The sequence below is a fragment of the Peromyscus eremicus genome, chromosome 3, assembly GCF_949786415.1.
Source record: "Peromyscus eremicus chromosome 3, PerEre_H2_v1, whole genome shotgun sequence".
In the NCBI taxonomy this organism is placed as follows: Eukaryota; Metazoa; Chordata; class Mammalia; order Rodentia; family Cricetidae; genus Peromyscus; species Peromyscus eremicus.
Genome location: NC_081418.1, coordinates 25,410,192 through 25,438,163, shown reverse-complemented (window position 1 = coordinate 25,438,163; position 27,972 = coordinate 25,410,192). Strand labels below are relative to the sequence as shown.

At 37.8% G+C, this 27,972-nt stretch overlaps 1 protein-coding gene across 1 annotated transcript in view; it reads left to right on the top strand.

Annotated features, from left to right (window-relative positions):
* Thsd7a (thrombospondin type 1 domain containing 7A) overlaps positions 1-27,972 on the top strand; it is a 219,695-nt gene that overhangs the window by 73,956 nt on the left and 117,767 nt on the right. The window contains exons 5-6 of the mRNA XM_059256457.1: positions 7,035-7,190; positions 8,696-8,908. Of these exons, the coding sequence (XP_059112440.1) occupies positions 7,035-7,190; positions 8,696-8,908 (369 nt within the window). The remainder of the gene's footprint in view (positions 1-7,034; positions 7,191-8,695; positions 8,909-27,972) is intronic.

Sequence of the window (27,972 nt, the reverse complement as noted above, 5' to 3'; positions counted from 1 at the left end):
TATTTAGTTGTTAGAGTATGCTGGATATAAATGTTTTAAGGCTGTTTGATTCATGGAAAATGTTTCTTATTCCATCAGCTATGTCAGATAATTTTGCTGGATTAGCAGTTGTGCTCTTTTAGGATGTAGAATGTGTTGCTCCAGGCCCTTCTGGCTCTAAATGTTTGCATTGAGAAATCCACTGTTAATTTAATGTAATTTCCTTAATATGGACATGTGATTTTTGTTTCTTTTTTGGCTTTCAATGCTCATTTTTTTTTCTTATTTTTGCAACACAATTCAGTTCTACATATCAGCCACAGATTCCCTTGTTCTCCCCCCCTCCCGCCCCCCTCACCTTCCCCCCAAGCCCAGCCCCCATTCCCTCCTCCTCCAGGGCAAAGCCTCCCCCGCGGACTGAGATCAACATGGTAGACTCAGTCCAGGCAGGTCCAGTCCCCTCCTCCCAGGCCGAGCCAAGCGACCCTGCATAGGCCCCAGGTTTCAAACAGCCAACTCATGCAATGAGCACAGGACCCGGTCCCACTGCCTGGATGCCTCCCAAAAAGATCAAGCCAATCAACTGTCTCACCCATTCAGATGGCCTGATCCAGTTGGGGACCCCTCAGCCATTGGTTCATAGTTCATGTGTTTCCATTCCTTTGGCTATTTGTCCCTGTGCTTTATCCAACCTTGGTCTCAACAATTCTCGCTCATATAAACTCTCCTCTTTCTCGCTAATTGGACACCCAGAGCTCCACCCAGGGCCTAGCCATGGATCTCTGCATCTAGATCCCTCAGTCGTTGGATGGAGTTTCTAGCACGACAATTAGGGTGTTTGGCCATCCCATCACCAGAGTAGGTCAGTTCGGGCTGTCTCTTGACCGTTGCCAGCAGTCTGTTGTGGGGGTATCTTTGTGGATTTCTGTAGGTCTCTCTAGCACTTTGCTTCTTCCTATTCTCATGCGGTCTTCTTTTACCATGGTCTAGAAAAAATCATTCTGAGTGAGGTAACCCAGACTCAGAAAGACAAACAATGGTATGTACTCACTCATAGGAGGATATTAGATGTGGAACAAGGATGACTGGACTCCTACTCACATCACCAGGGAGGCTATCTGGAAAACAGGACCCCAAGAAAGATACGGGGATCACCCAATGACAGAGAAATGGAAGAGATCTACATGAGCAAACTGGACGTGAGTGGGGGTAATGAAGGGCAAGGGTCGAGGGAAAGAGAGCTTGGGGGAGCGGGAGATCCCAGCTGGATCAAGAACAGAGAGGGAGAACAAGGAATAGGCTTTCAATACTCTTATTCTGTATACTTTGAGTTTTAGCTCTGATATTCTGTGGATAATTTCTTTTCTAATGTTGCCCATTTGCTGTTGCGTGTGCTTTTTATGTCTGTATAGGTGTATGGTCTCTAATTTAGGTAAATCTTCTATAATTTTGTTGATGATCTGGTCTATGCCATTGATCTAGGGTTTTTCTTAATTTATTCCTATAAGGAGAAGGCTTGATCTTTCTGCCACATTGCTTCCTGCATACTTTCGTGAGTTTAGGTAGTTTTTGTTTTAATATGTTTTTAACTGAAAAAAATTACACCTGTTTCCTTGTCCCTTTCCTCCTTCCAGTTCCTCCAAGCTAACCTCCCTCAAACCCTGTCTGTCCCCCCATTCTCATTGACACCTTTTTCTTTAACTATTGTTACACACATAGGTACATGTATGCACAAATATATATACATGTACAGTATGTATATATGTATTTATGTATATACATGCATATGAATGCGTGTATGTATGTATTCTGCTGAGTCCATTTTTTGTTAGTGGTGTGTATATAGTTTCAGGGCTGACTATTCTGTACAGGACCACCAAGAAAAAGGATTCACCTTTGGGCGAGGCTAACGCTCCCTCTAGTTAGTTGCCTGTAGTTCTTTGTCTAGGGGTGGGATCTCACAAAAGTTTCCCCTTCCATGTTAACCTGTGCATTGATATTACCGTTGATCTGGCCTTGTGAATATAGTTGTTTCTAGAAAAGACTGTTTAATAGCAGACATCTTGATATTTTGCTACTTAAAATCTTTCTGTCGCGTCTTCTCTGATATTCTCTGTGCCATAGATGCAGCAACTATGATATAGATACATCTATCAGGAGTGGGCTCCCCACTATCTATGATAGTATTCATTTTCTGTAAGAGAGGCTTCTTTGATGAGAAATAGCTACACTTATCTTTGGATACAAGGATATGATTTAAGATGTAGTAAAGAATTATATTAGCCTAGAAAATTGTTAGTAGCAGATTCTTTTCTAAGATCCATGACCCCTCTAGCTCTAGGAAGCTAGTTAGGTTTGCAGCACCAGATATTATTTTTCTCCTGTTTAGTGGGCCTTGAGTAAAGGAGCCATACATAGCACATACACGTCAGCGGTAACCAACGGCTATCCAACTGAACTAAAAGCAGATTTCTGTGTTTGAATTGCTTTCATATTCTTTGTTTGTTTGGTCTAGTTCCTGTACTTTATCTTAGATCATAATATTTTATCTTCTCTATGATTCATTTTACTTGTGGGGCTTTCCCTTGAGTTTTCTAGTTCAGTTATTGAGTTTTTCAATTCCATCTTCCTTTCAGCTTGAGTTCACTTCAGTGTTTCTACATATTTATTGAATTCCATCTTCAAATCTTAGATTGTCTTCATGATTTCCTTCAGCCTTTGGTTCGTGTTGGGGGAAGGGGACATCACCTGAACATTTAGCTCACTGAGCTGTTTGTCGTCTTTAAACTTGAATTCTTTGGTCTTCTTATTGTTCTTTTAAATTTTGTGTCCTGAGGTTCACATAGGTAATTATCATTGGCAGACATTTCTTTAAGACTAAGGGATTTGTGGAAGGAAACACTCTCTTGATCTTGTACACTGTAGTTTTGTGATGGAATCTGTGCGTGTGGACTTTTTTATTTGTTCTGTGTCTGATGGGTTGGAGCAGAGCGCGGGATGTGTGGGTCAGGTTAGGCTGAAGGTGAGATATGGCTTAGGCAGAGAGAAGTCGGGCAGCTTCAAGGGGCCGAGCTGGCACACAGGATGTGTGTCATGCTCCAAGCCTGGGGTTGGGCAGTAGATCTGGATGTCAGGGAGTATCCTTGGAGGGAGGGAATCAGGCAAGCTTACACGCTTAGTTCCTGTCACAAGATGTGCAGGACCTGATTTGGTGGAAAGATTGCATGTAGTACACAAGGCTCCTGTAGGCTGTGGGAATATGGGTCCTAGCTAAAGCCTGGAGATTAAGTGCAAGCAAAGCTGTCCAGACTAGGCTCAGGCACTGGATATGAGATGCTCAATGTATCTTGAGCACTGGGGAATGTGAGTAGAAGGGATAATTAGGTAGAGTCACCTATCTAGATGCTGGCACAATATATGGAGAACCTGGGGTAGAGAGGTTGAATGTGATACAGCAAGGGTTTGTAGGTTGTGGGTGGGCTGTGGGGTCATGGCAAGAGCTTGAAATGGGAACAATGAAAAAAGAGGTTGCCAGAGGAGGCTGGAGCACTGAATATGGAGCCCAGCTTAGGTGTGTGGTACAGGCATACTCTTCAAACTCACACTCACCTGCCACATCCAATGTCAGTATTCAGACAATGGTATTATGTAATAGTTTTCTCACATCTTACCATCGTAAAATGGGTATAATAGATACAGGATATAATTATCTGAAAAATAAAATATTTAATTTGAAAATTATATGTTGACCATTTAATGGAAATAGAAGTCTTATGTTTGTTTCTTGCAGTAACATGTTTCCATTAAAAGTGCTCTGAATGCACAAAACCCAAAAATATTTCAGATCTACAAATGTATATTAGTCTTACTGTGTGTTGAGTTTTGTTTGTTTGTTTTGGTATCCCCAAGAAATTCAGACACTGTAGCCTCATGAAGCATGGAATGTTCATTTAATTATGTTTAAATCATACACTAAAACAAAATGTTTTAAGAAATTAGCAGTAACACTTAAAATGTATTGGAGACATTTTGTCTGTATCATGTTACAGGCAAAACCTAAGTAGTAAAATTACACATTAGTGAAAACTGGCCAGTCTTGAATTCATAACTCAGTATTTGACAATATGAAGCTAGCACAAATCACCATGTCATCTAATAAGACCCATATGACTCATTGGACAACTGTAATTATGAAATTCATATAATTTTGAGAAACTTAAGTAGTATTGGGGATTTACATTAATCAATACATAATATGTTAATTAGAAAATAGACAACAAAAGGACTCTACATATACACACACATGTTCTTTCTTTCTATCTCTTTGATTAATGAAAGGGTCTTTATGTGTAAAATTATATCTATTAAATAGAAGTCAGTGAGAAGATATGTTATCTCAAGGCAAACTTTGCTAACTTAGCAGCTGAGCAAGACTCAAGGGTATTTCACACTTACAGTACTGTATTAAGCCCTTATTTGTCACTTCCTTTTCTAAAGGCCTAGGATTTTTTTAACAAGTTTTTAATCCATTTGGAATACATCAAAACTAAAATTAAATTTCTGAAAAAATAAAAAAGTGGATAGATACACAGTGTTTCAACCTAGTAAGCTGGGGTGGAAAGATTTTAAGAGCCAGGGAAACAGAGTTTGAAAGATTGTATCTCCTAAGAATGTCAGAAGTTATACACATAAAACTTCACCAACATGATTGCCTAAATACGAGCTGAACAAGGATGATACCAATAGACACACAAACATGGATGGAGAAAGCTCAGAAGACCTCAATTCTAGACAAAGAACTACAGGTCATTAAGGAATACTGAAATCTGAAGAAAGAGTCTTCCCCAGGGAAGATTATACCAATTGGTTATCCAATACTAATTGATCGTCCCTGACAACATATATATGTAACATTATATAGACTGAGCAGGTTGTGTTTATATATTTAGACATATATATATATGTATGTTATATGATGAAATGGAAGCCATGAATTTTTTTAAAAAAAGAGAGAGAAAGGAGAGGCTTGTGGAACAGCTTAGAGAGAAGAAAAGGAAGGCGGAAATGATACAATTATATTATAATATCAAGACAATAGAAGCTGTTCAGGTCTTTGTGAAGCAAAAATATCTAAAGTTTTTCGGTGTGAAAGATTTTACAACTGAAAGTTTTCATTTGTTTTAATTTTCAACTTCATATTATACACTTTTCTGTCTATTAGGGTCTTCAATAAGATTTAATTTTTTGGAAAATACGCAACATTATGTCTAGAATTTTTATATTCAAAGAAATGATGCATTTCTTTCCATATTTTCTGTCAATGATATGTGGAGTACTTTCCATTTTAGAAAGCAATGAAATCCCTCATCCTTGGCTTTGGCTGGCGTTATGATGCACTTACAACATTCCTAGACTTGAGAATCATTGCTGGACTTCACACTAACCAAAGCCTAGGTGCCCTGTCAATTATTTCCACTGTGGTGTGTTTAAGAATGGAAGGATATTAAGAAAATTCTTTCATTCATTTTACACACAAATCAAAGATCTCCCTCTTCCCTCCTCCCACCCCCAGGTTCCCCTCCTAATCTACCCCCCACTCCCCCCCCAGAAGAAGGCAAGGCTTCCCATAGGGAGGCACATCCAGTAGAGGCTAGTACAAGCCCTTCCCCCTGTCTCAAGGCTGCATGAGGTGCCAATAAAAAAAAAAGAATGAAAGGATAAGCATTATTGGAGGAAAAAGCAAAAATAAAGCCTGCAGTATTTTTCTAAACATCAAGTGTAACCGTGAGAGGTGTCAGCATCATATTCTCTAGGAACCATTTGTATTAGATGTGTTTATGTGTACAGACACCTCAAGGATACTCAAGTACTTAAGAATGTCTTAGAGTTTTAACAACGCATGTATATTTTCAGTACTTTTATTTAAAAGTGAGACATTTAGCTTAGATTATTTTAGTTTTCTGTGATTATCTAGATGTAATCTTACACAGTTGGAAACTAATAGTATTCCTTCACAAGAATGAAAAATATCCAGCACCATTTGTTTAAGTCAATTATTCTACAAGTCTGGACTAGTCAAATTATCAGAGTTAAACTGTCTTTTCTAAAGGAAAATGTAGCCAAAACATTTTTGAAGCACAAGTAATTACAGCTATTAATGGTAAGCAATAGATAATAGAGGAATCGATAAAATAAACACAGAGATAGTTTTCTTATCCTGTCCATGGAACTTTATATATCTTCCTGGCTCATTCACCTTAACTAATCAATATAACCAATCATATATCCATATATCTATGGATATAGCTTTATATTAATTTTACAATATATGTATGTACAAAGAAAGGTAATCAGTAGTCATCAAACATGGGGGGGGACAACAAAAAGGCAAACAACATTTACTTATTTTTTGATCAACTAATGAGTAAGCCTAAATAACTGTAAGTTAGGCTCCTTAGCAGCTCTTAGATTTACAGATATTCAGATAAAAGAATGGACAAAATTTCTGGGAATCATTGGATCAGCTTGAACCTGGAAGTCCAGGCTAACACCACTGGATCTTCTTTTTCCCTACATCCATATGGCGCCTCTCCAAACAGTAGGCCAAAATGGACAGGAGTTTTTTCTACCAGAAGCCAATCAATGGATTTTTTTTTCATGTTTAGTAAAGCTCTGTATCCCTTCCTACCATACTCAGACCTCTAAAGCACCACTCTCTTTAACATTTGACTGTAGAAATTTAGGATTCATCTGAATGTTTATTTGATAATTAGGAGAGCTGCATTTGTTTTACTAACTTCAAGACCTATCAGTAACAAACCAAGCAAATTATAGGTCTCCCAGTCCAGTTTTATTTGACAATATGATACTATTTCTTTCATCTACCCCCTTAGTCCTCCTTTTTTATTCTCAGCATACAGCAAAGAAATCCTGGGATAATGTCTTAGTGACACATCTTCAAATTCTCTCCTCTGCACACACATAAAAATTGTTGTTGACCATAGCATCTGTTTTTGTCTAAGTCTTAAGAGATATCTGTGTTGTTCTCCAAACAGCTTCAAAACCGGTGGACTCAAAATTATGCAGTGGCCCTGTTCCTAACACCACACAGCTGTGCCACCTTCCTTGTCCAGTGGAATGTGAGGTTTCACCCTGGTCTGCCTGGGGACCTTGTACTTACGAGAACTGTAATGACCAACAAGGGAGAAAAGGTATGTAATGGTGACATTACCTGTTTCAAACACCCACTAATTGAGGCGAATTGGTATCTATATTTTATATGATGTTTTGTGTTCCTTGTCTGGCTTGATATTTTGTAGGTCTTGGATACTCTGTCAAAACTGCCCTAAGTTCATATGAACAGTTGTCACGTTATGTTTGAAAAAAACTTGTTTCCTTGTAGTCATTCTAGCCCCTCACAATGATCCATGAGCTGTGGAGAAGAGGGTGTAACTCTCTGATTTTTGGTACTTTTGAAAATTAGAGATTCGTTATTCTCTGGGTGTAATGATAAATCATTAGGAGTTGTTTTAATCCTATGTCCATTTAGCAGAACAATATTTTCAGGTTCTGCTCTAGGGCCTATGTCCTACATAGCTACAGATTCATAGCCCTGGTAACTTGCCAAATATGGGTTTCTTTTTGTGAAGTGGGCCTGGAATCCAATCAGAAAGTAGTTGAATACTCGCATAATATGTATGCCACTATTGAACCAGTGGACACGTCTTGTTTGGCCAGTCATTAGTTTAGCTTTCAGGGTTCAAAGCTGGATAAGACAGATGATTACTATTTCTCTTTGGGGTCTGTGCACAGCACCTTCAAGCACTATGAAAGTTTGAGTAGGTCTAAAGCTTCCAGATTGATACAAGATTAGATTCTCCTTTTCTACAACTCACTTACATAGGGTCTTACCACCAAGGTCTGGATGATAGCCAAGAGCACTGGCAATAGCCTGTAATGTTTGAGAATCTATGGGACAAAGTGACCAACAACCTAAGGGAAAACCCATTCCTGTGTCTGGGCATTTTGTGCTGGCATGTGACGTGTAGCTGGAGTATCCCTCTGTTATGGGATCACTTCATTAAACTCTTTTATATATGTATATGCATATATCTTAGAATTCTCCACACTGGGTTTCCCTATGACCTTCCAAAAGATCTTGTGTTAGTTAATCTATTTCTCCTCTATCCTGCTCTTCCACACCCTCACATTTAATCCTTCATTCTAAGTGAGGTAACAGATCCAGAAAGACAAATGTGGCATGTTTTCTCTCATTTGTGATGTTAGCTTGGAACCTTTAAATATTTGTATTTAGTTCAGAATACTATAATATTGGAAAATTAGTAAGGGACCTTAGCCAGTAGAAGGGAGCTTTAAAGGCTGGGAGAGAAAGAATGCAAAAGTATAAAGGGGCAGAGGGAAATAATTGAGCCAAAAACTATTTTGATTCTTCTTGCTCCTTCTTTCCTTCCCTTCTTCCTCCCTCCCTCCCTCTCCTTCCCTCCACCTCTTCCTTCTTTTCTTCCTTCTATCAATAAATGACTGGTGGTCTCACATTATGCTTCAATTTTGTAATGTTTACACTGGTTATTCAACTCACTCAGGACTCTCACCTTCTACCCTCATCTAGCATTCATTCCAGGATTTAAATCATCTTTCTGAAATATCAGAACTCTGGCATTAACGATAAATTTATTTCCTTCCCCCAATGACTCAGGATTCAAACTAAGGAAGCGGCGCATTACGAATGAGCCTACTGGAGGTTCAGGGGCAACTGGAAACTGCCCTCACTTACTGGAAGCCATTCCCTGTGAAGAGCCAGCCTGCTATGACTGGAAAGCAGTGAGACTTGGAGACTGTGAACCAGATAATGGAAAAGACTGTGGGCCAGGCACTCAAGTTCAAGAGGTTGTATGCATCAACAGTGATGGTAAGACATATGCTTTGTCACAGGTTATTGAAAAGCTACTCAGCCTGGAGGATGTGATTGTACATTATGTTAAAATCAAATCAATTTCCCTCTCTCTCTCTCTCTCTCTCTCTCTCTCTCTCTCTCATTGTTGCTGAGTACAGATATTCCATTAACTACCCAGAGTATTAACTTTATGTTGCAATTTTATTAATAATATTTTGATTGTTGTATATTTGTTATACAGGTTTCATAAGTACATTTTTCTGTGCATTTTACCATCTATTAGTAATCTTTCTCTCTCTCCTTCCTCCTTCCTCCTCCTGTTAGTGTCCTTTGCTCACTTACATTGTTTCCTGTTCTCAGGTCATATAGACATACAAGATTTTATTGATCTATATAAAAGTTTACAATCCACAAATGAGACAAAACTTGTGATATTTGTCTTTCTAAAACTGACATAATTCACATAACACAATTATCCTCAGTTGTATACATTTACATTTAAACAATATAATTCCATTATTTTATAGATGAAATATTCCAGTTTGTATCTACCACATCTTTTCTACCCATTCCACTATCAATGGACACAGTACATTTAACTTTGAGAGTAGAATAGATGAGGTTGGAGAAGATAAATTAACAGCAGAAGAAGAATATTTTGAAGAACAAACAAAAATAACAAGAAAAGGCAAAATTTTCTAAATAATATTGTTTCATTTGCTTGCTTATTAAATGTAAATAAACAAAAGGATAGTTGGCATGACTCTAGAACTCCTTTATTCCCACCTGATCTGCTTAATGATCTAGTTTAGTTTCTGATCCCACATGTCACAAAGCCTATCACAGCGCAGTGTGTCTAAATCAGCATCTCCTTCCATGGATGTAGCTCAGCCAGATGCTGTCCACAAAGTTCCTTTCGTCAACCAGAGTAGGACTTTGGGTTTTATAATTAGTTTTTGTTTAGTAAAATATTATGTCCTGATGTGATATCTGACATAAGACATTTACAATCTTTCTAAGAATGATGCTCCTGTTTGGGTACATTCACTCAATAGTTCTTAAGCCACACTTTGGAATCATAGGGTTCCCTCTCAAAGTCACAGTGTAAGCCCTCTGGACAGATCATCTGTGAGGGTCCTGCTCACTCTCAAATCCTGTGACTCTGCATCTCAGCGAAGTGTGAGCACTGAACCCCAGAGTCCCATGGTCTGACAGTTGATGCTGTCTGCAGCATATGCAGAAGCATCCTCGTGCCCCCTGAGAGGCACTGCAACATCTGGCAGCCGTCATAATTCCTTCCATCCTATTTTCTTCCAGCAAGCAAAATTGTTGCCTCCTGTGGCTCAGTCACTGCTCAGTAGTAAGAAGAATTCTCTCTGAGGTGGGAAACAGACATTGCTATCACTGAGAGACTAGCCTTTTCACCTTTTAAACATAATCTATCATTCTGTCCAGTGTGTGCAGTAGCCACACAGGGCAACACCAAGTAGAATCTGAGCTGGTGCTTGAAACTGAACCATGGAGAAGGAGATTATTACTCCAGATCTTTCATGATGAGTTTATGTCCTCTGCTTTGTTTTATGAAGCACAATGAGGTGTGATGCATGCTCTAAAGAAGAAAGGAAAGGAGATGAAGACTGGCGTCCTAAGCCTGGCACACAGGAAAGCAAAATAAAAGAAAGATCATCTTTGCCTTACTTTAAACATGACTGAGAACTCACGCTTAAAACCCTGGTTTGAATTGAGCGTACTTTATAGTCTCAGGTACTGAAAATCAACCAGTGATATTCAACTCTCTTTTTGATGCTCATTCTTAATTTCATCTCTCAGTTCAAATTACTTTTCCTGGTCTTCTAAAATCCTAGGAAGGCATTCAAATCACAAGTATTAAAAAATTAGTATTTTAATGAAGCAAAAAGCTCCAACAGAAGTGAATTAACCATTAAATTTCTGCCCCCCTGTTAGCCAACCACAAAATGATCAGACCTATATTGTTTGATGCAAATATCTTAATAAATATCATGCAAATTGAAAATAGTTTATATAGGGGAAGAGCCACCTCTTTAAATTATATCAGTGGTTAACTTTAATTTTGTCAAGTGAAAGTTTTAGTAACACAAGTAATCATATATTTTCCTTTTCATGGAATATTTTTAAAAAGCAGAGATGTGTTAGGTAAGTCCAATTGTATTACAAAATACTGTTCGTTCTGACCAAAACATAAGTTGATATTTCATAGTATATGTGAGTCAGTTTCCTTGTGTTTACATCACTGAAAAAAATTAATTAAATCAGCTAAGAGGTATGCATATATTGTCCACTTGCCACTGTTTTCCTTTACTAGGACATCTCTTCCATCAGTACATTGACCTTGTACACACCATAGCCAATACTAATTTGTTAAAGGTGTGACTTGGGCTCAGCTACAGAGGTGTGCAAAGTCAAGCAAATCTTTAGTATAAACCCAAGAGTTTGCTCAAATTTGTACATGACTGATTCATAGCTGTGCTGAAAGTGTGTGAGCAAGACTAGAGACCTGTAAATTCTGCTCCCGTATCATCCTGTGGTCACCTGGTAAGTGTTTAGCAGCTGTACCAAATGTTGCTTTGTAATTAAATTGGGCCCAGGGAATTAACATTGATTAGTTGTGCAGACTCTACCCTCAGGCTGGAGCTGCAGCTATAGATTTTGTTTTATAATTAAGTTAAAGTTCGGCTAGGGACATGAAGAATTAGAGACAATGAATCTGGAAAATATTAAAAAGAATTTTCTGGTCCCACATTCCTCACAAATTTCACAACTTTAGTAATGACACAAAAACCTCTGAAGTCTCTATTTACTTTGTTCTGAAATGTTCTTGTGTAGGCTTCCAGAGACCATTAGGCCTTCTGCTGTTGTTCATTTCTCCCATTGTCTTGTGTGGAACATCGTTGGTAAAGGTGGTGAGAAAGGCCAAGAGAGTTTTATGCAGATTCTCTTGCAAATGAGGGCATGTAACAGAATTGCACAGGGAAGAGAGTACAAGACAATCTGAGAAGAGATAAACATCTACTGTGTAGTCAAAACTGAAGATCCTGAATAAAGACAATGCCAGATCTCTAGCACAATTAGGTCCTACTTCTGGGGTAGGGAAAGGCACAATCCTATGGGGTGTTACACCTTTGAGAATATCCAGTTTCCTCCTTAGTTTCCTTTGTATGTTTATATTTTCCTTAAAGGTATAAACTTTGTGAGCTAAGAGTGGTTTTGTTTCCAAATTGGTTAGTTAGAGGCAGAACAAAACCACAAAACTGCGTAGGGGTGTGGTGGTCTGTTTATATCTGTGCTGCAGTTCTTGAAAGGCTGAAAGGAGGAGCATGAAGAGGTCAAGCAGGCTTGAACTATTTAGCAAGTTCCAAACTAGCCTGAGATATGAAAACTGTCTCAAAATAACAAATAAAATAATTAGGAGTTTGGGGAAGCTGAAATATTATAAACTGAACCTATAAACAAAATATTCTTTCTTTATATTCCTCATGAAAAATGAAATAAATCATGGCATCAATGTTCTCATACAAGGCTGTTTCAGAACTTTGACATTATTCTATATGAATGCCCTACACTCAGTGTCCTTGCTTAATCTTTTATAAACAGTTAAAACTCAGCAGGAGTTTCAAATGTTGATAGCTTTGTTCTGTCTTTCTTACTTTACTCTTGTTTGTAAATGTTATTTGATTAATGATACTAACATGTACAATTCACTCTCATACCTGATTTCATAATTTCATGAAGATAAAAAGTATATTTGTGAGTCTGGGCAGGGGCTCTGTTGCTGAGGCACATCTCAGCCCTCTAAAAAATATTGTAATTTAGTCAGTATGATTCCTCATTCCACAGCCATTACAGGTGTAGTTGTGGGCACATGGAGGAATCACTTGCTAGGACTTGGCAATGTTCGCTTTATCATTCTTGAATGGAATAGCTATTCCACCCAAAGACTCGGTGCCATAGTACTTTGGCTTAATTTTCAAAATGCAGAAGAAAGCCTACTTCATGGTTTGGATATGAAATGTCACCAGAGGTTCATGGGCTTGAGCACTTCATCTCCAGCTGATGGACCTCTTTGGGGAGATTGTGAACTGTGTAGGAGCAAAGCTGGAGGAAGAGGATCACTGGGGACCAGCCTTGAGGTTTCTTGTCAGGCCCTACCTCCTATCCTATCTCAACTTCCTCTCCTTCAAAGATGTAAGGTGATGAGGAGTCTCATCTGCATTCTCCTACCACTATACCTTTCCTTCCTCACCATGAGATAATCAACACCCTCAAACTGTGAACCAAAATAAATTCTTCCCCTTAAATTACTTCTTATCAGGTGTCTAGCGACAGGATGGAAAAAAAGAAGGAAAATATGTATACAGTTTATGAATGAAGGTAATTAAGAATGAAAATGGTGACTAATCTGGTTTAGAGTAACATTATGTTGGGATTAGCATGAGGCAAATTGCAAAAACACCCAGGGAAAATAATTCAAGAGAAGTATTCATTTTGGTTCACCATTTCAGAGGTATCAGGTCTTCATGGTAGAGAGGATATAGTAGAGAAGAGCATCTCACATCATGGTGGCCAGGAAATGGAAAGAGAGCACTTTACTAATTTACTTTTTATGTTTCCCTTTTCAATCCATCTAGACCTCAGCCTATAAGATGGTATTCTCCAAACCCATGGTGATTCTTCTCTACTAGTTCCTCTCTGAAAATCCACTCTCACACATATAAATGTTCTATTTACCTCCTTAAGGCAACTCATTCCTTTTAAGTTAAAAATGATTAACTATCACCAAACAGTATAGGTTTAGGATTCTCCAACCCATTTCCAGGTTCAGTGAGTCAACAAGAATCACAAGACCCAGCATACAATTGTTCCCACAATTGTGCACAATTACTATGATCAACAGCAAAGTGCACACGGCTCAAAGTCCAGAGGAATTCATGCATACGCTTCCAGGAGTCCTCTCCAAGTAGAATCACAGAATTTTTTTAGTTTCTCCATCAATGACAGGTGACAATGCAACTGATTCACTGCCTCAGTAAAGCTCACCAGAGGTGGGAATTCAGGAAGTTAGTCATGTAGTCACCATCTATATAACACATCCCAATTTCCAGAATCTCCAAAGGCATAATTATATGTACAATCTCTGGATTGCACATGGTACAAACATTTAAGCACAGAGGGTACCCTTATAATCTGAATAATGGTGGAGTCCTTTAGAAATTCAAGTCCCAACTGTAGAACAAGGTTTACCCTTGTGAATATGAGACTCTAAGGGTAAGAGGTACAAGACTTCCACAGAATCCCTTCTGTGCAGTGGAACCTGACCTGCACATTGAGTCTCATTTGATGAAATCTTAGCAGTATAAATTAAACTTTAAAGATTGTGATACTAGGAGGAAAAGATATAGTTTTCACATTTTTACATCAGTCACTGGACCACAGCTGCTAACTGGAAGAAAGAAGGTGGATCACACAAGGTTAGTCATTCCAAGAGCCTAGTAAATAAAGGCCATAAGCCAAAGATGAAGAATGAGGCTTTATCAGGAGAAACTGAGATGGGTAAAAAGAACTAACAAAAGAGATTCCATGAGATCCATGTTGACCATGGGCACAGTCCATTATTAAGGAAGAAGATTCCATGATATGCAAAAGAGTAGAAATATTATCTAAACTAAAAAAAAAAAAAAAAAAAAAAAAACAGAGAGTAGGAAGAGAGTATCTTCTAGCCAGAAAGGGCTGACCATGAAGATATGTTGGATTCCATTTTAGGAGAACACTTTGGTTGTTCAGTTTGGTTGACAAATGTGTGGTACTGTACATTCCCTGCATAACAGCAGCACCAAAACAAGTTGGATATGTCCTTCAAAATAAAATAGGAGAATTTATACATTACCTCTGTCAGCATGTAGAGAGATACAAGAAACTTGGAAGTACAAAAAGAAGATATGAGATGTGTCTAGAATCAAATGCATCAATAAAAATTCAAAGGAAGATAGAGAAAAAACTTGAGGCAGGCCACAGCTAATTATAAGTGCCCTTTGGTATGAAAGAGATGACTGGTTTCTTTAGCTCATTACTAATAGCAGCCCTTTTGCTCTCAAGAATGTCTGAGTTACGGGGTTCTTCTGTGGAATTTAAATAATTCTATTTTATCTCTAGAGGTTAAAAGAACTTTAGAAGGCTATATACCTGAAGATTCAGAGCAGACATTTGGATTGATTATTATTTTTAAATATCAGAATATCTTTAAAGTCTTAGATTAAAAATCATATTCATAAATATTTTTTTCTTGTTCTATCACACAAAAGCTTTTTGCTTCATATTTTATCAAAATTGTCACCAATGACAGGCAAGAATATCATGTTACACAAGAATGAGAGACCAGTAATTAATTTAAAATTTGTTTAAATGTATAATGGAACTTAATGAGGATTTACTTATGTAATTTGCATGAGAACTCTGAGTTTAATCTAGTGCACTTTTCTACAGAGCTGGCTGATAATATCATTTCACCTGTGTGATCATTTACCGGCACTGAAACTATTTCCTAACACAAATTATGTGGCCATTATATGGAAAAACTGATCTTGTAAGTGCAAGAACCCATCCTATAACCAAATATTCTCTCTATAAATTAAGTAATAAATCTCTCAAGAAGTTCTCTTCCAGTAGAATGCTATGCCTGCTAATGTCTTTGGAATATAATTAGATTGGATATTGTGTTTAAATCTGAGGTCTCTTACTTACAATTAGGATCAGCTAACACTATTGGTTGGAGTTTATTTTATATAATTGGGTTGAGAGTCTTTATTTAATTTGTTGTAAAGATAAAAGTCATTGTATCCCTTTAGAAAATTTAAGATAACAGGATATTCTTCAGTGCTGCTGTGTAGTAACTACAATTTTATAATGGATATTTTTAAAATCCAGTTTCAGTTATACTGATCTCTGTGTGTTATAATATATTTGATATGCTTTTGATAAAACTGACTTTACACTTTCTGGAGCCCATTCTCTATGGTAGGACGCCTTGCTCAGCCTTGATGCAGGAGAAAGGGGCTTGGTCCCACCTCAACTGAATATACCAGATTTTGCTGACTCCCCATGGGAGCCCCTACCTTTTTGGTGGAGGGGATGCAGGGTGAGGGGGAAGGATTTGGGCTGGAGCAGGAGGAGAGATGAGAGGGGAATCTGTAGTTGGTATGTAAAATGAATTTAAAAAGTTTCTTAAAGAAAAGTTACTTCCCTTTTTGAAAAAAAGTAATGAGACTGAGCCAATGGTTTTTGAATTGCAGCGTTACAGCTAACAAGAGGAATACATGGAGAATATTTTAAGTAGAGCAAGTTAGGCAAACCCTTTCCCATGAAACATAGGTAAATATTTGAGTATTTATCACCTAGTCATACAAATTCCCCACTTGACTGTCAGCTATCATTCTCAACACCCAACTCAAGAGAAGACAGACCACATGTTGTCATATGCAGTGGCGAGGTGACAACTGAGACTGAATAGCCAGTTTTCTTGCAGGTGGGTCATCTTAAACCAGAATAGATAGAAAGAGTAAGTTATGGTCAGATTAAGGAAGAGTTTATTGAATAAACTGAGAGATGTATCTCACAGTCCTTGCATTCTCCGCCCTCTCCTTTGCTCCTTGGATTATTATAAGGATTCCTCCGTCATACTTTCTCCCTGTCATTTCACTGGCTCAGCTAAAAAGCCACTTACAATCAAGGCTTGAGAAATCTTCAAAGTTCAATTTAACACCCTTGCCCCAAATCATATGGTCAAAATTAGTCTTAAAGCTATCCAAACTAAGAGAATTGTGAAACATCACACATTTTGATGTGAGGTACTCACTAGAATTAGTAGTCGTGTTTAATTGACAGCAGGCTACTTGCTCTGTTTCCTACAATCTGAACTCTTTCTCTTCTACTTCCTTAAATATTAACACTTCTCTACAATTCTCAGCTACCTGGAAGCCCCATCCAACTCCTTCTGGCATTTTAAACCCACTGTCTACCAAAGTTAAGTCCATCATCTTTCTTCCAAACTTGATTTCGTCTCCAGTATTAACAGTCTAGAATATCTCAAGACAACTTAATCCTGTTAATAGAGTGGTGATGTGGAGGGACGTAAAGTAGATAGGAAGAAAAATTCCACATGGGAGGGAGGTAGCACAGGGCACAGAGCAGAAAGTACCTCCATTTCAACACCTTGAGATAAATGCTCTGAATATCAGAGAAACAGCCAAGTACTCAGTGTGCTTGCAGTGAAATGATTTATTGGAAGACAAATTGTAGGATGGGTTTAGAGAGATTCCAGACGCAGGAAACATTCCAGGGCATTCATCATAAAGTAGGAATTTCCAGAGTCTGAACAAACAAGTGACCATTGATATCTTCTTGAATAATTGTTTTATTGACATTGAACTTTAATGAGCAGAAAAGAAGGAATGGGGAAGCCATATCATTAGTTAAGGTGAGAAAAGATAGTTTGCATTGAGTGAAAGTCCTGATAGTTCCATCCAGGATGCTGATCTGAAACAAATACTGTAATTGGGAAGAACCAGGGACATTACTGGAGATACTGCTGTTATATGACCCAGTGTTCTTTATACCTCCATTAGAATGCTTACTATGAATCCTCCCTTGTTAGATTACACAATTTGGCTGTTGTACAGTCACTTGCTGGCTTCCTGATGGCTTCTTTGTGAAGTTCAAAGCAATTTTGTAATTGCAAAATGTTCTTTGTCATTTCCTCCTGCTATTTGTCCTCTGCACCCCTTCTTTTATGTCACCACTGTACACTTTGTAACGTTTGGAAGGCAGTCGGTCTAGTGCTCCATAGTAGTACTATCAGTCGATGCTGCATAGCACCTTATTACCTTTGCATGCCTCTTCTCAGTACTATCTCCACATAATAGGCTGTCAATAGGTCTCTGGCCCATAACTAATTTCTTTCTTTTACCCCTAGACACCACCTCTTTTCAAGAAATGACTCTCAATTTTTCTTTACATAAATTTTTGTTATTGCCCTCATTGCAAATTCCAGCTTTGCCTGTCACATGTCAGATAAAGCTTGGCATAAAATTGCACACCCTTTTAATATCTGGACATGCCTTCAAATTCCATTACTCTCAAGTGTCAGTACACTGGAGCAAAGAGATATTATCTTCTCATGAGGATAAAAAATAAACAGGATGCCATGAAAAAATCCCTGAATTTTGAAGAATTTCTCCAGCAAAATTTTATCCATATATATATTTGAGAGTCAGTTTTTCTGGAACCCAGTGATTATAACACTGAATGTAGGTTCACATGTGAAATCTGTTAGTCAGCTTTGTGTTACTATAACAAGATATGTGAAACAATCAACTTATTTCAGAAGAGCTTAGATTGACTCACAATCTTGGAAGTTCTATTCTATGAACAGAGGGCACATTGCCTCTGATTAAGATGCTGGATAACAAGGTAAAAATATCACTTTCACTTCATGGCCAGGCAACAAAAGGGAGAGGAAGAGGAAAGAACCAAAGACCAACTATCCCGTTCAAGGCATGTGTTCAGTGACCTGAAAAGTTCCCACCAAGACATGATTCCTAACTTAAAAACAAGTCTTAATAGCACCACTCCATCATGCCTCATGGATCGTTAGGAGGATATTGGAGATGTAAACTGTGCCACACACATGTACGCAAGCACAGAGAGAGAGAGAGAGAGAGAGAGAGAGAGAGAGAGAGAGAGAGAGAGAGAGAGAGAGAGAGAGAGATGACTTGTGTTAACCAAAGGAATACAAACTCTTAAGAAGGATAAAATAGTTTAGGCTAAAATCAGAGCTGTGGAAAAGCATTTAGTAACCTACAAGAATTCAGACCTATCATAATTCCCATGCAGAAGTGTGAGATGAGTTTCTGTGGATGACAAGAGTTCATGAAAAAGGACAGAATGTGCAGAGCATTCTGTTCAAATTGGAAGTGTTTGGAGAGTGGTGTGATCATTATTCAGCAACAGAACTCCAACCACAGAAGGTTGAAATGGAAGTTGAAACAAATGGTATTGATCTTCCTTTAGAAAACAAAACAAAACAAAACAAAAGACTCACACTCTAGAAATAAAAGTTTTTCATTGTAGTAAAATTGATTTTAATTGGTCATGTTGGTGCTCTCTTGCTCCAACATCACACATTTGATTGACAAAGCAGAGATCAATAGCCATATGTTTCAGAGTCAGTGTTTCCTAAGAAATATTCTTTACAAACTGTCATAATCTAAAGAAGAAATGTATCAAATGACCATTTGGAAAGTAAATAAAGACAGAAGTTAAATTGTCAATTTATAGTTTATTTTGTAGCATCTCAATGATGTAAAATAACATTAGGTAAAAATACTTTTCATCATGTTGAGGAATTCATTTCTGAGCTCTGTGTGTGAGCATCTGTAGCCACCATGTGAGAGTATGTAATGCAACTATATATGCTGTTTACTTTTCTCATCACTGTAACAAAATAGCTCACAAAATGAACTTAAGAAGAAAGGGTTTATTTGGCTCACTGTGTAAGAATGGATCTAGTCCATCTTGATGGGAAAGCCAAAGCTACATGATCAAGAAACTTCTGGCCACATGGTGTCCTTAGTCAAGGAAGCATAAACTGGACAAGCAGGGATGACAGGCTAAAAAGATCTCTAGTGATCCACTTCTGTAGATGTAACCATAAGAAACACAGAGCTAATGCAGAGATGAAAGCCCAAGAGGTCAGAGCTAAGAGCTAAAAACCTTACCTTTCACTGCTGCTGCTGTCCTCTTCAGCAAGAGACCTACATCCTGTGTATCTGTCTTTATATAGACTTTGTGTTCTGCCTTCTCATTGGTTGTAAACCCAACTACATGACCTCCTCGTCACTGCCCATCTATACAGACCTCCAGGTCTTCTATGGTAGGTTTTGAGATTAAAGGCATGTGCTACCACTGCCTATCCTAAGTATCTAGTGGCTTTTCTGTTCTCTGACCCCAGATAAGTTTATTAGGGTACACAATATTTTGGCGAACACAATACCACCACAGCTGTCTCCCAAAATGGTTCCAGCAGCAGGGACTAAGTGTTTAAACTCATGAATCTATTGGACAAGTTTCATATTCTAAGCACAAATACAATATCAAGAAACCTATAATTTCAAACTATCTTTTGTGTTCCTAAAAAATTAAAACAATACTATAATTACATCAGTTCTGTCATATACAACTAGTCCATTGCTTATACAATTTCTAGAGTTACTCATTATTGACAATGACAATTTGCTGACTGCTCACCTATTTTACTTTAAAAGAATTATATGTTTATGTTTTCAATTTGAGCTGAAAATGTTATATTTAGGTTTTCCAATATTTTGATATATGTGTTTTTAGTATTTCCTACAGTATGGGTTTAAATAAAAAAAAAAACTAGGGCCATACGAGTGAACTGAAAATCTGATCTATATGATCTATTGATTTCAATTAGGGGAAAATGACAAAGCAAAGTCATATCTGAGTCATAAAGGAAGCTTTACCTTCTTTTCCAGAGTAATATCCTCATGCTCTAATTAGATAAGAAACATTTTAAAGTGGATCTGATGATGGATTAAAATGTAGCCTTGGTCAATAGAAAGGTTAATATTAAATGTGAAAACATGATAATCTGTATAAAGAATGTGCCTGTCAGTTCTCAGGAAACAGAAGTGTTTATCTCTTGCTAAAATGAAGAAAGGCAGCGCAGTCTCCCTGCTGTTTCTTTTTAAAATAATCCTGTAATCACTCTGTCAAAGTCAAGAAAAAGAACAAAGAACATTCTTGTTTAGAACTCCTTCTTTACCAAATTGTATTTCCTATTGATTCGAGGTATGTATTAACCATAGTCTTGAGAATGTGTTGATTTCTTTCCATTTTTGCCCTTTATCACAGAAGAAAATGGCAATAATTCTTTTGAAGTAGAGTGATTCCCATTATTGCTTTGACTTCCTACACATGCAAGAGGAGTTCTAAGATCTATTCCAAGTATCCTGGAGAGCTCAGCCCTTGGAGAGCTGTTTGTGGGCTGGTTAGACATCTGTAAGACTACAAATATTTTCAAACCCAAATCGTCCCTTTGCATACTTTGAATATCTGTTTATCTTGCATATTTTAATATTTATTTATTAACCCATACAGATCAGATGATTATTCCTCTGATAGGATTAGTTTCTACTTGTTTCCCTGAAATACATAAAAGTGTTATTCTTTGTGTGTACAGTCCAGGCTTTTTCTAAGAACAGTACATCTTAACCACACTCCAGCATGAACAGTTAAGAAAAAACAGAGCCCAGCTGTACCAGAAGAAGAAAACATGGTCAATATTTAGAGTCTAGATTCCATTCTGGTGATTGGTTCGGCAAAACTATGGATTATTTATAGTATAGTACATACAAGATGACCCCTAGATTTCAATAAAATGACAGTTTGCCATTGAGGACCATATTCTGAGCACTGACACCCAACCTGTACCCCAGAAAATTTGAGAATAATTTGCTGAACCCCAGCAAATATTTAAAAATTGAAAGTCAATGTCTGTGTTTACCTATCTATACAGTATGAGGAGAACATGCATAGGGAAGAAGAAAGTATAAATTATTATGCTCTTTAAAATGAGAAATCTTAGGCTGGAGAGATGGCTCAGTGGTTAAGAGCACTGGATGTTCTTCCAGAGGTCCTGAGTTCAATTCCCAGCAATTACATCATGGCTCATAATCATCTATAGTGGTATCTGGTGCCCATAAAGTCAATAGAGGATTCATATACATAAATAAATCTTTTAAAAATGAGAAATCTCATATATGACAATCTATAACATTCCTAATAATCTAAACTAAACAATAAAGCCCAAATGTGGAGGTATTGTTTGCTTTGTTAGTTTGGTTGGTTTTGGTACTGAGGATGAAACTCAATGTATGTAAGAACAAACCACTATTCTACAATGTTTACTAAAAGAATATCAGACCCAAAATGTAGACTCTCAGGAAAAACAATATGCAGAACATATTAAGAGACCAGTAAAGTATTCCCAAAAGAAAATCAAAAAGAAATATGAAAAAGAGGAAGGAACAATAGAAAAAACTTTGTGTAGGTAAAAATATTTTAGTTCTAGCCATGTATCTAGTGGTGATACATGCCTTTAATCCCAGCACTTGAAAACCAGAGGCAGGCAGACTTCTGAGCTTGAGGCCAGTCTGGTCTACAGAATGAGTTTCAGGACAGACAAGCTTAGGCAGTGAAGGTAACCATCAAAAACAGAAAGCTGATGAAGATGTACTTGAGTGAAGGGGCCATGTTTCAGCCCCAACAAGCAGCAGAACTTGTAAGCTTCTGCCATGTGGCTCTGGCTTTAGAGTCAACAATAGAAGAAAGGGGCTATGGAATCTCCCTCCTCAACTAAGGAAAGCTGCTGGGGCCAGGCATGTGTCGGAAGTGTCCCCGAATGGAGACCTAGACAGGCCCTTGTATGAAGCTGTGAAGATGAAGCCCGGACTGTCTTGGAGACCCCACAATGTTGGAAATGTCAGAGCCATGGGATATCTGCTAAGGAAAGCTGCTATCAGGGAGTGGAACCAGCCCAAGAGAAACATATATGTTGCAGTCAACAAAGCTGAAATAAGTTGGAGATCTGAAGAGCACTTTGATGTGAGACATAGAGATACAGAGTTAGAAGTTTGCCCAGCTGGGTTTTTGGTCTTGCTTTAGTCCATTATTTCCTCACTATGCTCCCTTCCCTACATTTTGGAACAGTAATGTACATCCTGTACCATTATATGTTGGAATTAAGTGATCTATTTTAAGATTTTAATTTTATAGGGGATTGCAATTAAATTGAATGAATCTCAGAAGAGACATTGAACATTGAACTTTAAAACATTTTTGAGACTGTGATAGACTATGGGGACTTTAGAAGTTAGACTAAATGAATTTTACATTTTGATATTGCTACAAGTTTATGATGGTCAGGGAGTGGAATGTGGTAGTTTCAATGTAATTGGCCCCATGAGCTCAAAAGGAGGTACATTATTAGCAGGTCTGGGTTTGTTGTAGGAAGTATGTCATTGTGGGGGTGAGCTTTGAGGTCTCCTATGCTCAAGCTATACCCAATGTCATAGTTCACTTCCTGTTGCCTGCTGATCAAGATGTAGAACTCTCAGCTCCTTTGTAAGCATCATGCCTGCCTGCATGCCACCATGTTTCCCACCATGACAATGGACTTAAATTCTGAAACTTTAAGCCACTCAAATTAAAATTTTTTCCTCTATAAGAGTTGCTGTGGTCATGGTGTCTCTTCACATCAACTGAAACTTTAACTAAGATACCTGTCTTGAATAAACCAGAAAAAATTAATTCTATAGTAAAATTTTTTTCTTCTGATTACAAATCATGACAAAATATAGTATTACTAACAATAACCCCAACTGAGTCATTTTTTCTTTATTTTTAACACACAAAATGTTATTTCAGTTTTCATATCTCAGCAGTGTCTTAATACCTTGCCACATGAGGAAGTCCTGAGGGAAGATATTTCATAATCTTTTTTTTAAAGATGTATTTATTTATTTATTATGTATACAGTGTTCTGCCTGCATGTATGCCTGCAGGCCAGAAGAGAGCGCCAGATCTCATTACAGATGGTTGTGAGCCACCATGTGGTCACTGGGAATTGAACTGAGGACCTCTGGGAGAGCAGCCAGTGCCCTTAACTGCTGAGCCATCTCTCCAGCCTGATATTTCATAATCTTGAATGTACAGAGGGATAAAGCATTTCTGTCATGCTGCATGTTTATGCAGGAATGTGTCAATGGTTTGCAATTGCACTGGGCTTCTCAAAACCAAACTCAGAACTGAAAGCTGTGTCAAATGTCTTGTCTTTGTGTTAGTTTCTGCTAATGGCACTAGCTTTCTCATAGTCCTCTCAGGCTTAAAATCTCCAATGCTACTTTGACTCCTCTTTCCTTGGTTCCAGATACTACCTGCTGTCAAGGCCTTGGTGGCACCTTTATAAAAATCTCTCCTACATCTGTTTCTTAGGCATTACTCTCATGGCCACTAATGTAGTGCAAAACCCTATCAATAAACTGTCACTCTTGTGGTCCAGTCACTGAAGAAACAGCACCCGGAATTGTTTTCTGTGCCACCATATTCTGTCCACCAGCCTTGCTCACCCAGCGACCTGTCATGATTTTCCTCCATGTAAGAAAGCCCTGCAGCCAAAGAATAGGATCAGAGCTCTTCACTGAAATTCTAGGTCTACTCAGCAGGCTCCCTTGCTCCTTCAGTTTCTGTCCTGGTTCACTGCTGCCTCTCTGGAGTTCTGCATTCTACTGCTAACTTTCTGGTAGTCTTTGTCTTGACACTATCATACATTTTAAAAAAGTTCTACTAGTCTCACCTTTTCTTTATCAATGAAAATATCTGTTCTTAGTAATTGTGTCTTACTGTCTATACCAGTTATCTTCTATCCATCTTATGAACTCCATCAAAGCAGTTTCTGAAAAGAGGAGTGTTTTGTATTCTCTTCGGTTTTATTTCTGTGACTGTTATAAGCATCCAATAAATACTTTTAAGTTATTGAATGGTTTAAAAAAACATTTTAGTTATGATAATTACTGTGCACTTAAAGTGTCCCAGAATATTCTGGCCTTCTTGTCTGTCTATTATATTAATTCCATCTTTTTATCTATTCTTAACTAGAACCAGACCATAGTTTGATCATTTGTTTTAATATTAATAAAGACATTCTTCTTCCTCTATTCATGACATTAAAAAAATCAGTAACTAGTTTGTTGTCTCAAATTCAAAATTCACCTTTTTGTATTTCTTTTAGCAGAGATTCAGAAATCTAAATTAATTTAGAGAAAAATACTGTCTTCATCACATAATCTCTTTCCACAGTTTTCTGTTTTTTCTTAATAGTATTATGAAAATTTTATTAAGCTGCCAAAATATGGTTGAGATTTTATTTTTTGCAGTCACTTGTACTATATGATATATGTTTTCATTTAGTAATTATTTTTCTAAAAGACAAATTTAAACTATTCATATTTTGCCTTAAACTTTATTTTTAGTGATTAAGAAACAAAAAGCTAGTTTTTTAGTTAAAAATGTACAATTGAATAATTTTCAGAATGTATTGAACTTTGTGATTTTCCATCCATGAAAATACAAAATTAATACAGAATGAAGAAAATCTGTTTTGTGTTAAAATTTTTATTAATATGAGTGAAACACCATTTTCTCTAACTGGTCTCTGTACTTCTGTCATTGAGATAGTTGAGCTGAATTTGCCAATCAGTTACATTCTTATTTCTTTATTGTTCAAACCACAAAGAAATTTAGAAAATATTTCATTGATTTCTACCTTTGCTGTCTAGTTTTATATTGTCAACTTGGCATGAACTATAGTCATTTGAGAAAGAATCTTATTTGAGAGAATACGCTGTCCCCAAGATTATCCTGTAGCCTCTAGGCAAGATTGTAGAGTGTTTTCTTTATTGGTAATTTATGTGGGAAAGCCATGCTCACTGTGGGTGGGGCCACCTGTGACCTTGTGGTCCTGGGTGCTATAAGAAAGCAGGCTAAGCAAGCCCTGAAGAGCAATTCAATAAGCAGCACTCCTCCATAGCCTCTGTATCAGTTCCTACCTCCATGTTCAAGTATGGAATGTGCAGTATACATAAATCAGCTAAAGATGATTCTCTGTTCTAAGTTTGAGCAGGTAAAAGACATCTGTCGACTTTATAAGTCAGTTTGGACTGCATAACCAAACTGTAATATAAATCGCCATCCATGTCATATGAAAGGATTGCACGTAATACTAAGTCATGAGGACTCTGTAACCAACAAGATTTATCATGTCTCATCCTGTCTCAGAGCTGTTCCCATGTAGAGGGATTAGCATATGCATCACCTGTCCTGTGCTGTTTTTGGTGTCTTTCTTCATGTTTGGTTTCTTTCTTCATGTCTGTAGCCAAGATTTTCAGAAGGTGTCCCCTGATAAAATCTGATCTTTCTTAACTTTGAAGAAATCCATACCTTTTTTGTTTCCTGTGAAAACAAAAGCATAACCTCTCCCCCGATGTAACACATTTCCTGATTTCCATGCTGAAGTTAAGACATCCTTAAAATATATAGGCTGATTTAATTCAGTAGATTTTTTCGCAATCCAGTATCTCTCAGCAGGTGCCATTTTTTGTTCATTAGCACTTAAAAATTCAATATTCATACATTTATATATTTAAACTATTTATATATTTCCATGGTTATCTATATCCATTTTCTTTTCTTTCTTCAGCACCCAAACACATTTTCAAGCATACTATACCTGTTCAGAGGTTTTCTCAGCCTGGACCTGGCTTTTTTTTTTTCACATCTGCAGCATTTCTCTGACCACCTGAGCCAAACCTTAAACAGCCAGGCCAGCTGCCGCAAGGCTCTGCTTAGAGCTGGTGTCTGGCTCTGTTCCCCCTCGGGTGAGTGAGAGCCAAGCCTCATGTCTGCAAGCCATGGCCAGGAACTGCATTAACCAGCCTCAGCTCTGGGAAGTTGCTGGTTTTGTGCCGCAGCAGATGTTTCTAACTAATTTCCCATTCTATCTAGTAGAGCACCATCCAAGTACTCTGCTGCATAGCAGGGCCTCTTAAAGGAGCCATGACTCTGCACTGCTAGCAGTGGGTTCATGCAAGTGCTGCATGTTGGATGCCAAATGTAGTTGGACTTTGTTGTCAGACTTTCTTTGGACTACCAGCCCCAAAATAATGACATCGAGACTTATTATTAATTATGAAAGCTTGATCTTAGTTTAGGTTTATCCCACTAGCTCTTATATTAACCTGTTTCTACTAATCTACATTCTGCCACATGGCTCTTTACCTGTCCTCCATTTTGATTTTTCTGTTTCTTTGTTTGTTTGTTTGTTTTTTGTTTTTTGAGACAAGGTTTCTCTGTTTAGTTTTGGTACCTGTCCTGGATCTCACTCTGTAGACCAGGCTGGCCTCGAACTCACAGAGATCCAACTGGCTCTGCCTCCCGAGTGCTATCACTAAAGGCGTGTGCCACCACCACCTGGCCTCTCCTCCATTTTGTACATCCAACTCCCTTCCATATCTCACTGACTAATACGACTTTTCCTCTTCCCAGAGTTCCTATCTCTGCCCAGAAGTCCCACCTATTCTTTTATTTCTTTTATGCCTAGCTATTGGTTATTCAGCTCTTTATTAAAACAGTGGCACATTTTCACACAGTGTGATCAAATCTCCCACAACAATTAGGACCTGATCACTTGCAGTCTCTAATTCTGTACATTTTATTCAACTGTGGAGCTCCATATTAGTCATCATTTACTGCAAACAGACACTGCCTCTATAAAGGTTGCATGATACATTAGTCTACGAGTATAATGATGAGTGGTTAGGAGTTGTCTTAGTACTACATTTATTAAGCAGACTAATAGCACTAGGTTCTCCCCCAGGGCTTATACCCTTTCTGGCCATATGTCCTGGCCTGATAATGGGGCCAGGTGTAAGCTGTGTCTTGAAGCAGACTTTAAATGCAATCAGAAAGCAATTGGCTATTCTCAGAACATTTGTACCGCTGTTACACAATGGGCACATTTTGCCAGAATGGTCATCATTGTAGCTTTCAGGGTTCATAGGTGAGTAAGGTTGTTGATGACTCTCCTCCCTCATTAGCATTCAGAGAACCTTTTAGCACTGTGAAATGTAGTCAATAGATATGAAATATCCAGATATGAACCAGCTTGATCTCTCCATATTCTATGACTCGAGTGTGTGGTGTCTTCATCAATAGGGTCTTACTATAACATTCTGGAGGTAACCAAAAGTATAAGTGATAAATATCTTGTAATGTTTGAGAATCTATAAGACATCACTGGCCAGCAACACCACAAGAAGTAACCCATTCCTGACACTGTTTTGTTTTGTTTTGTTTTAGCCTCTGGTGTCTGGTATGGTTATTGTTACCCATTATAATGTGACTTCATT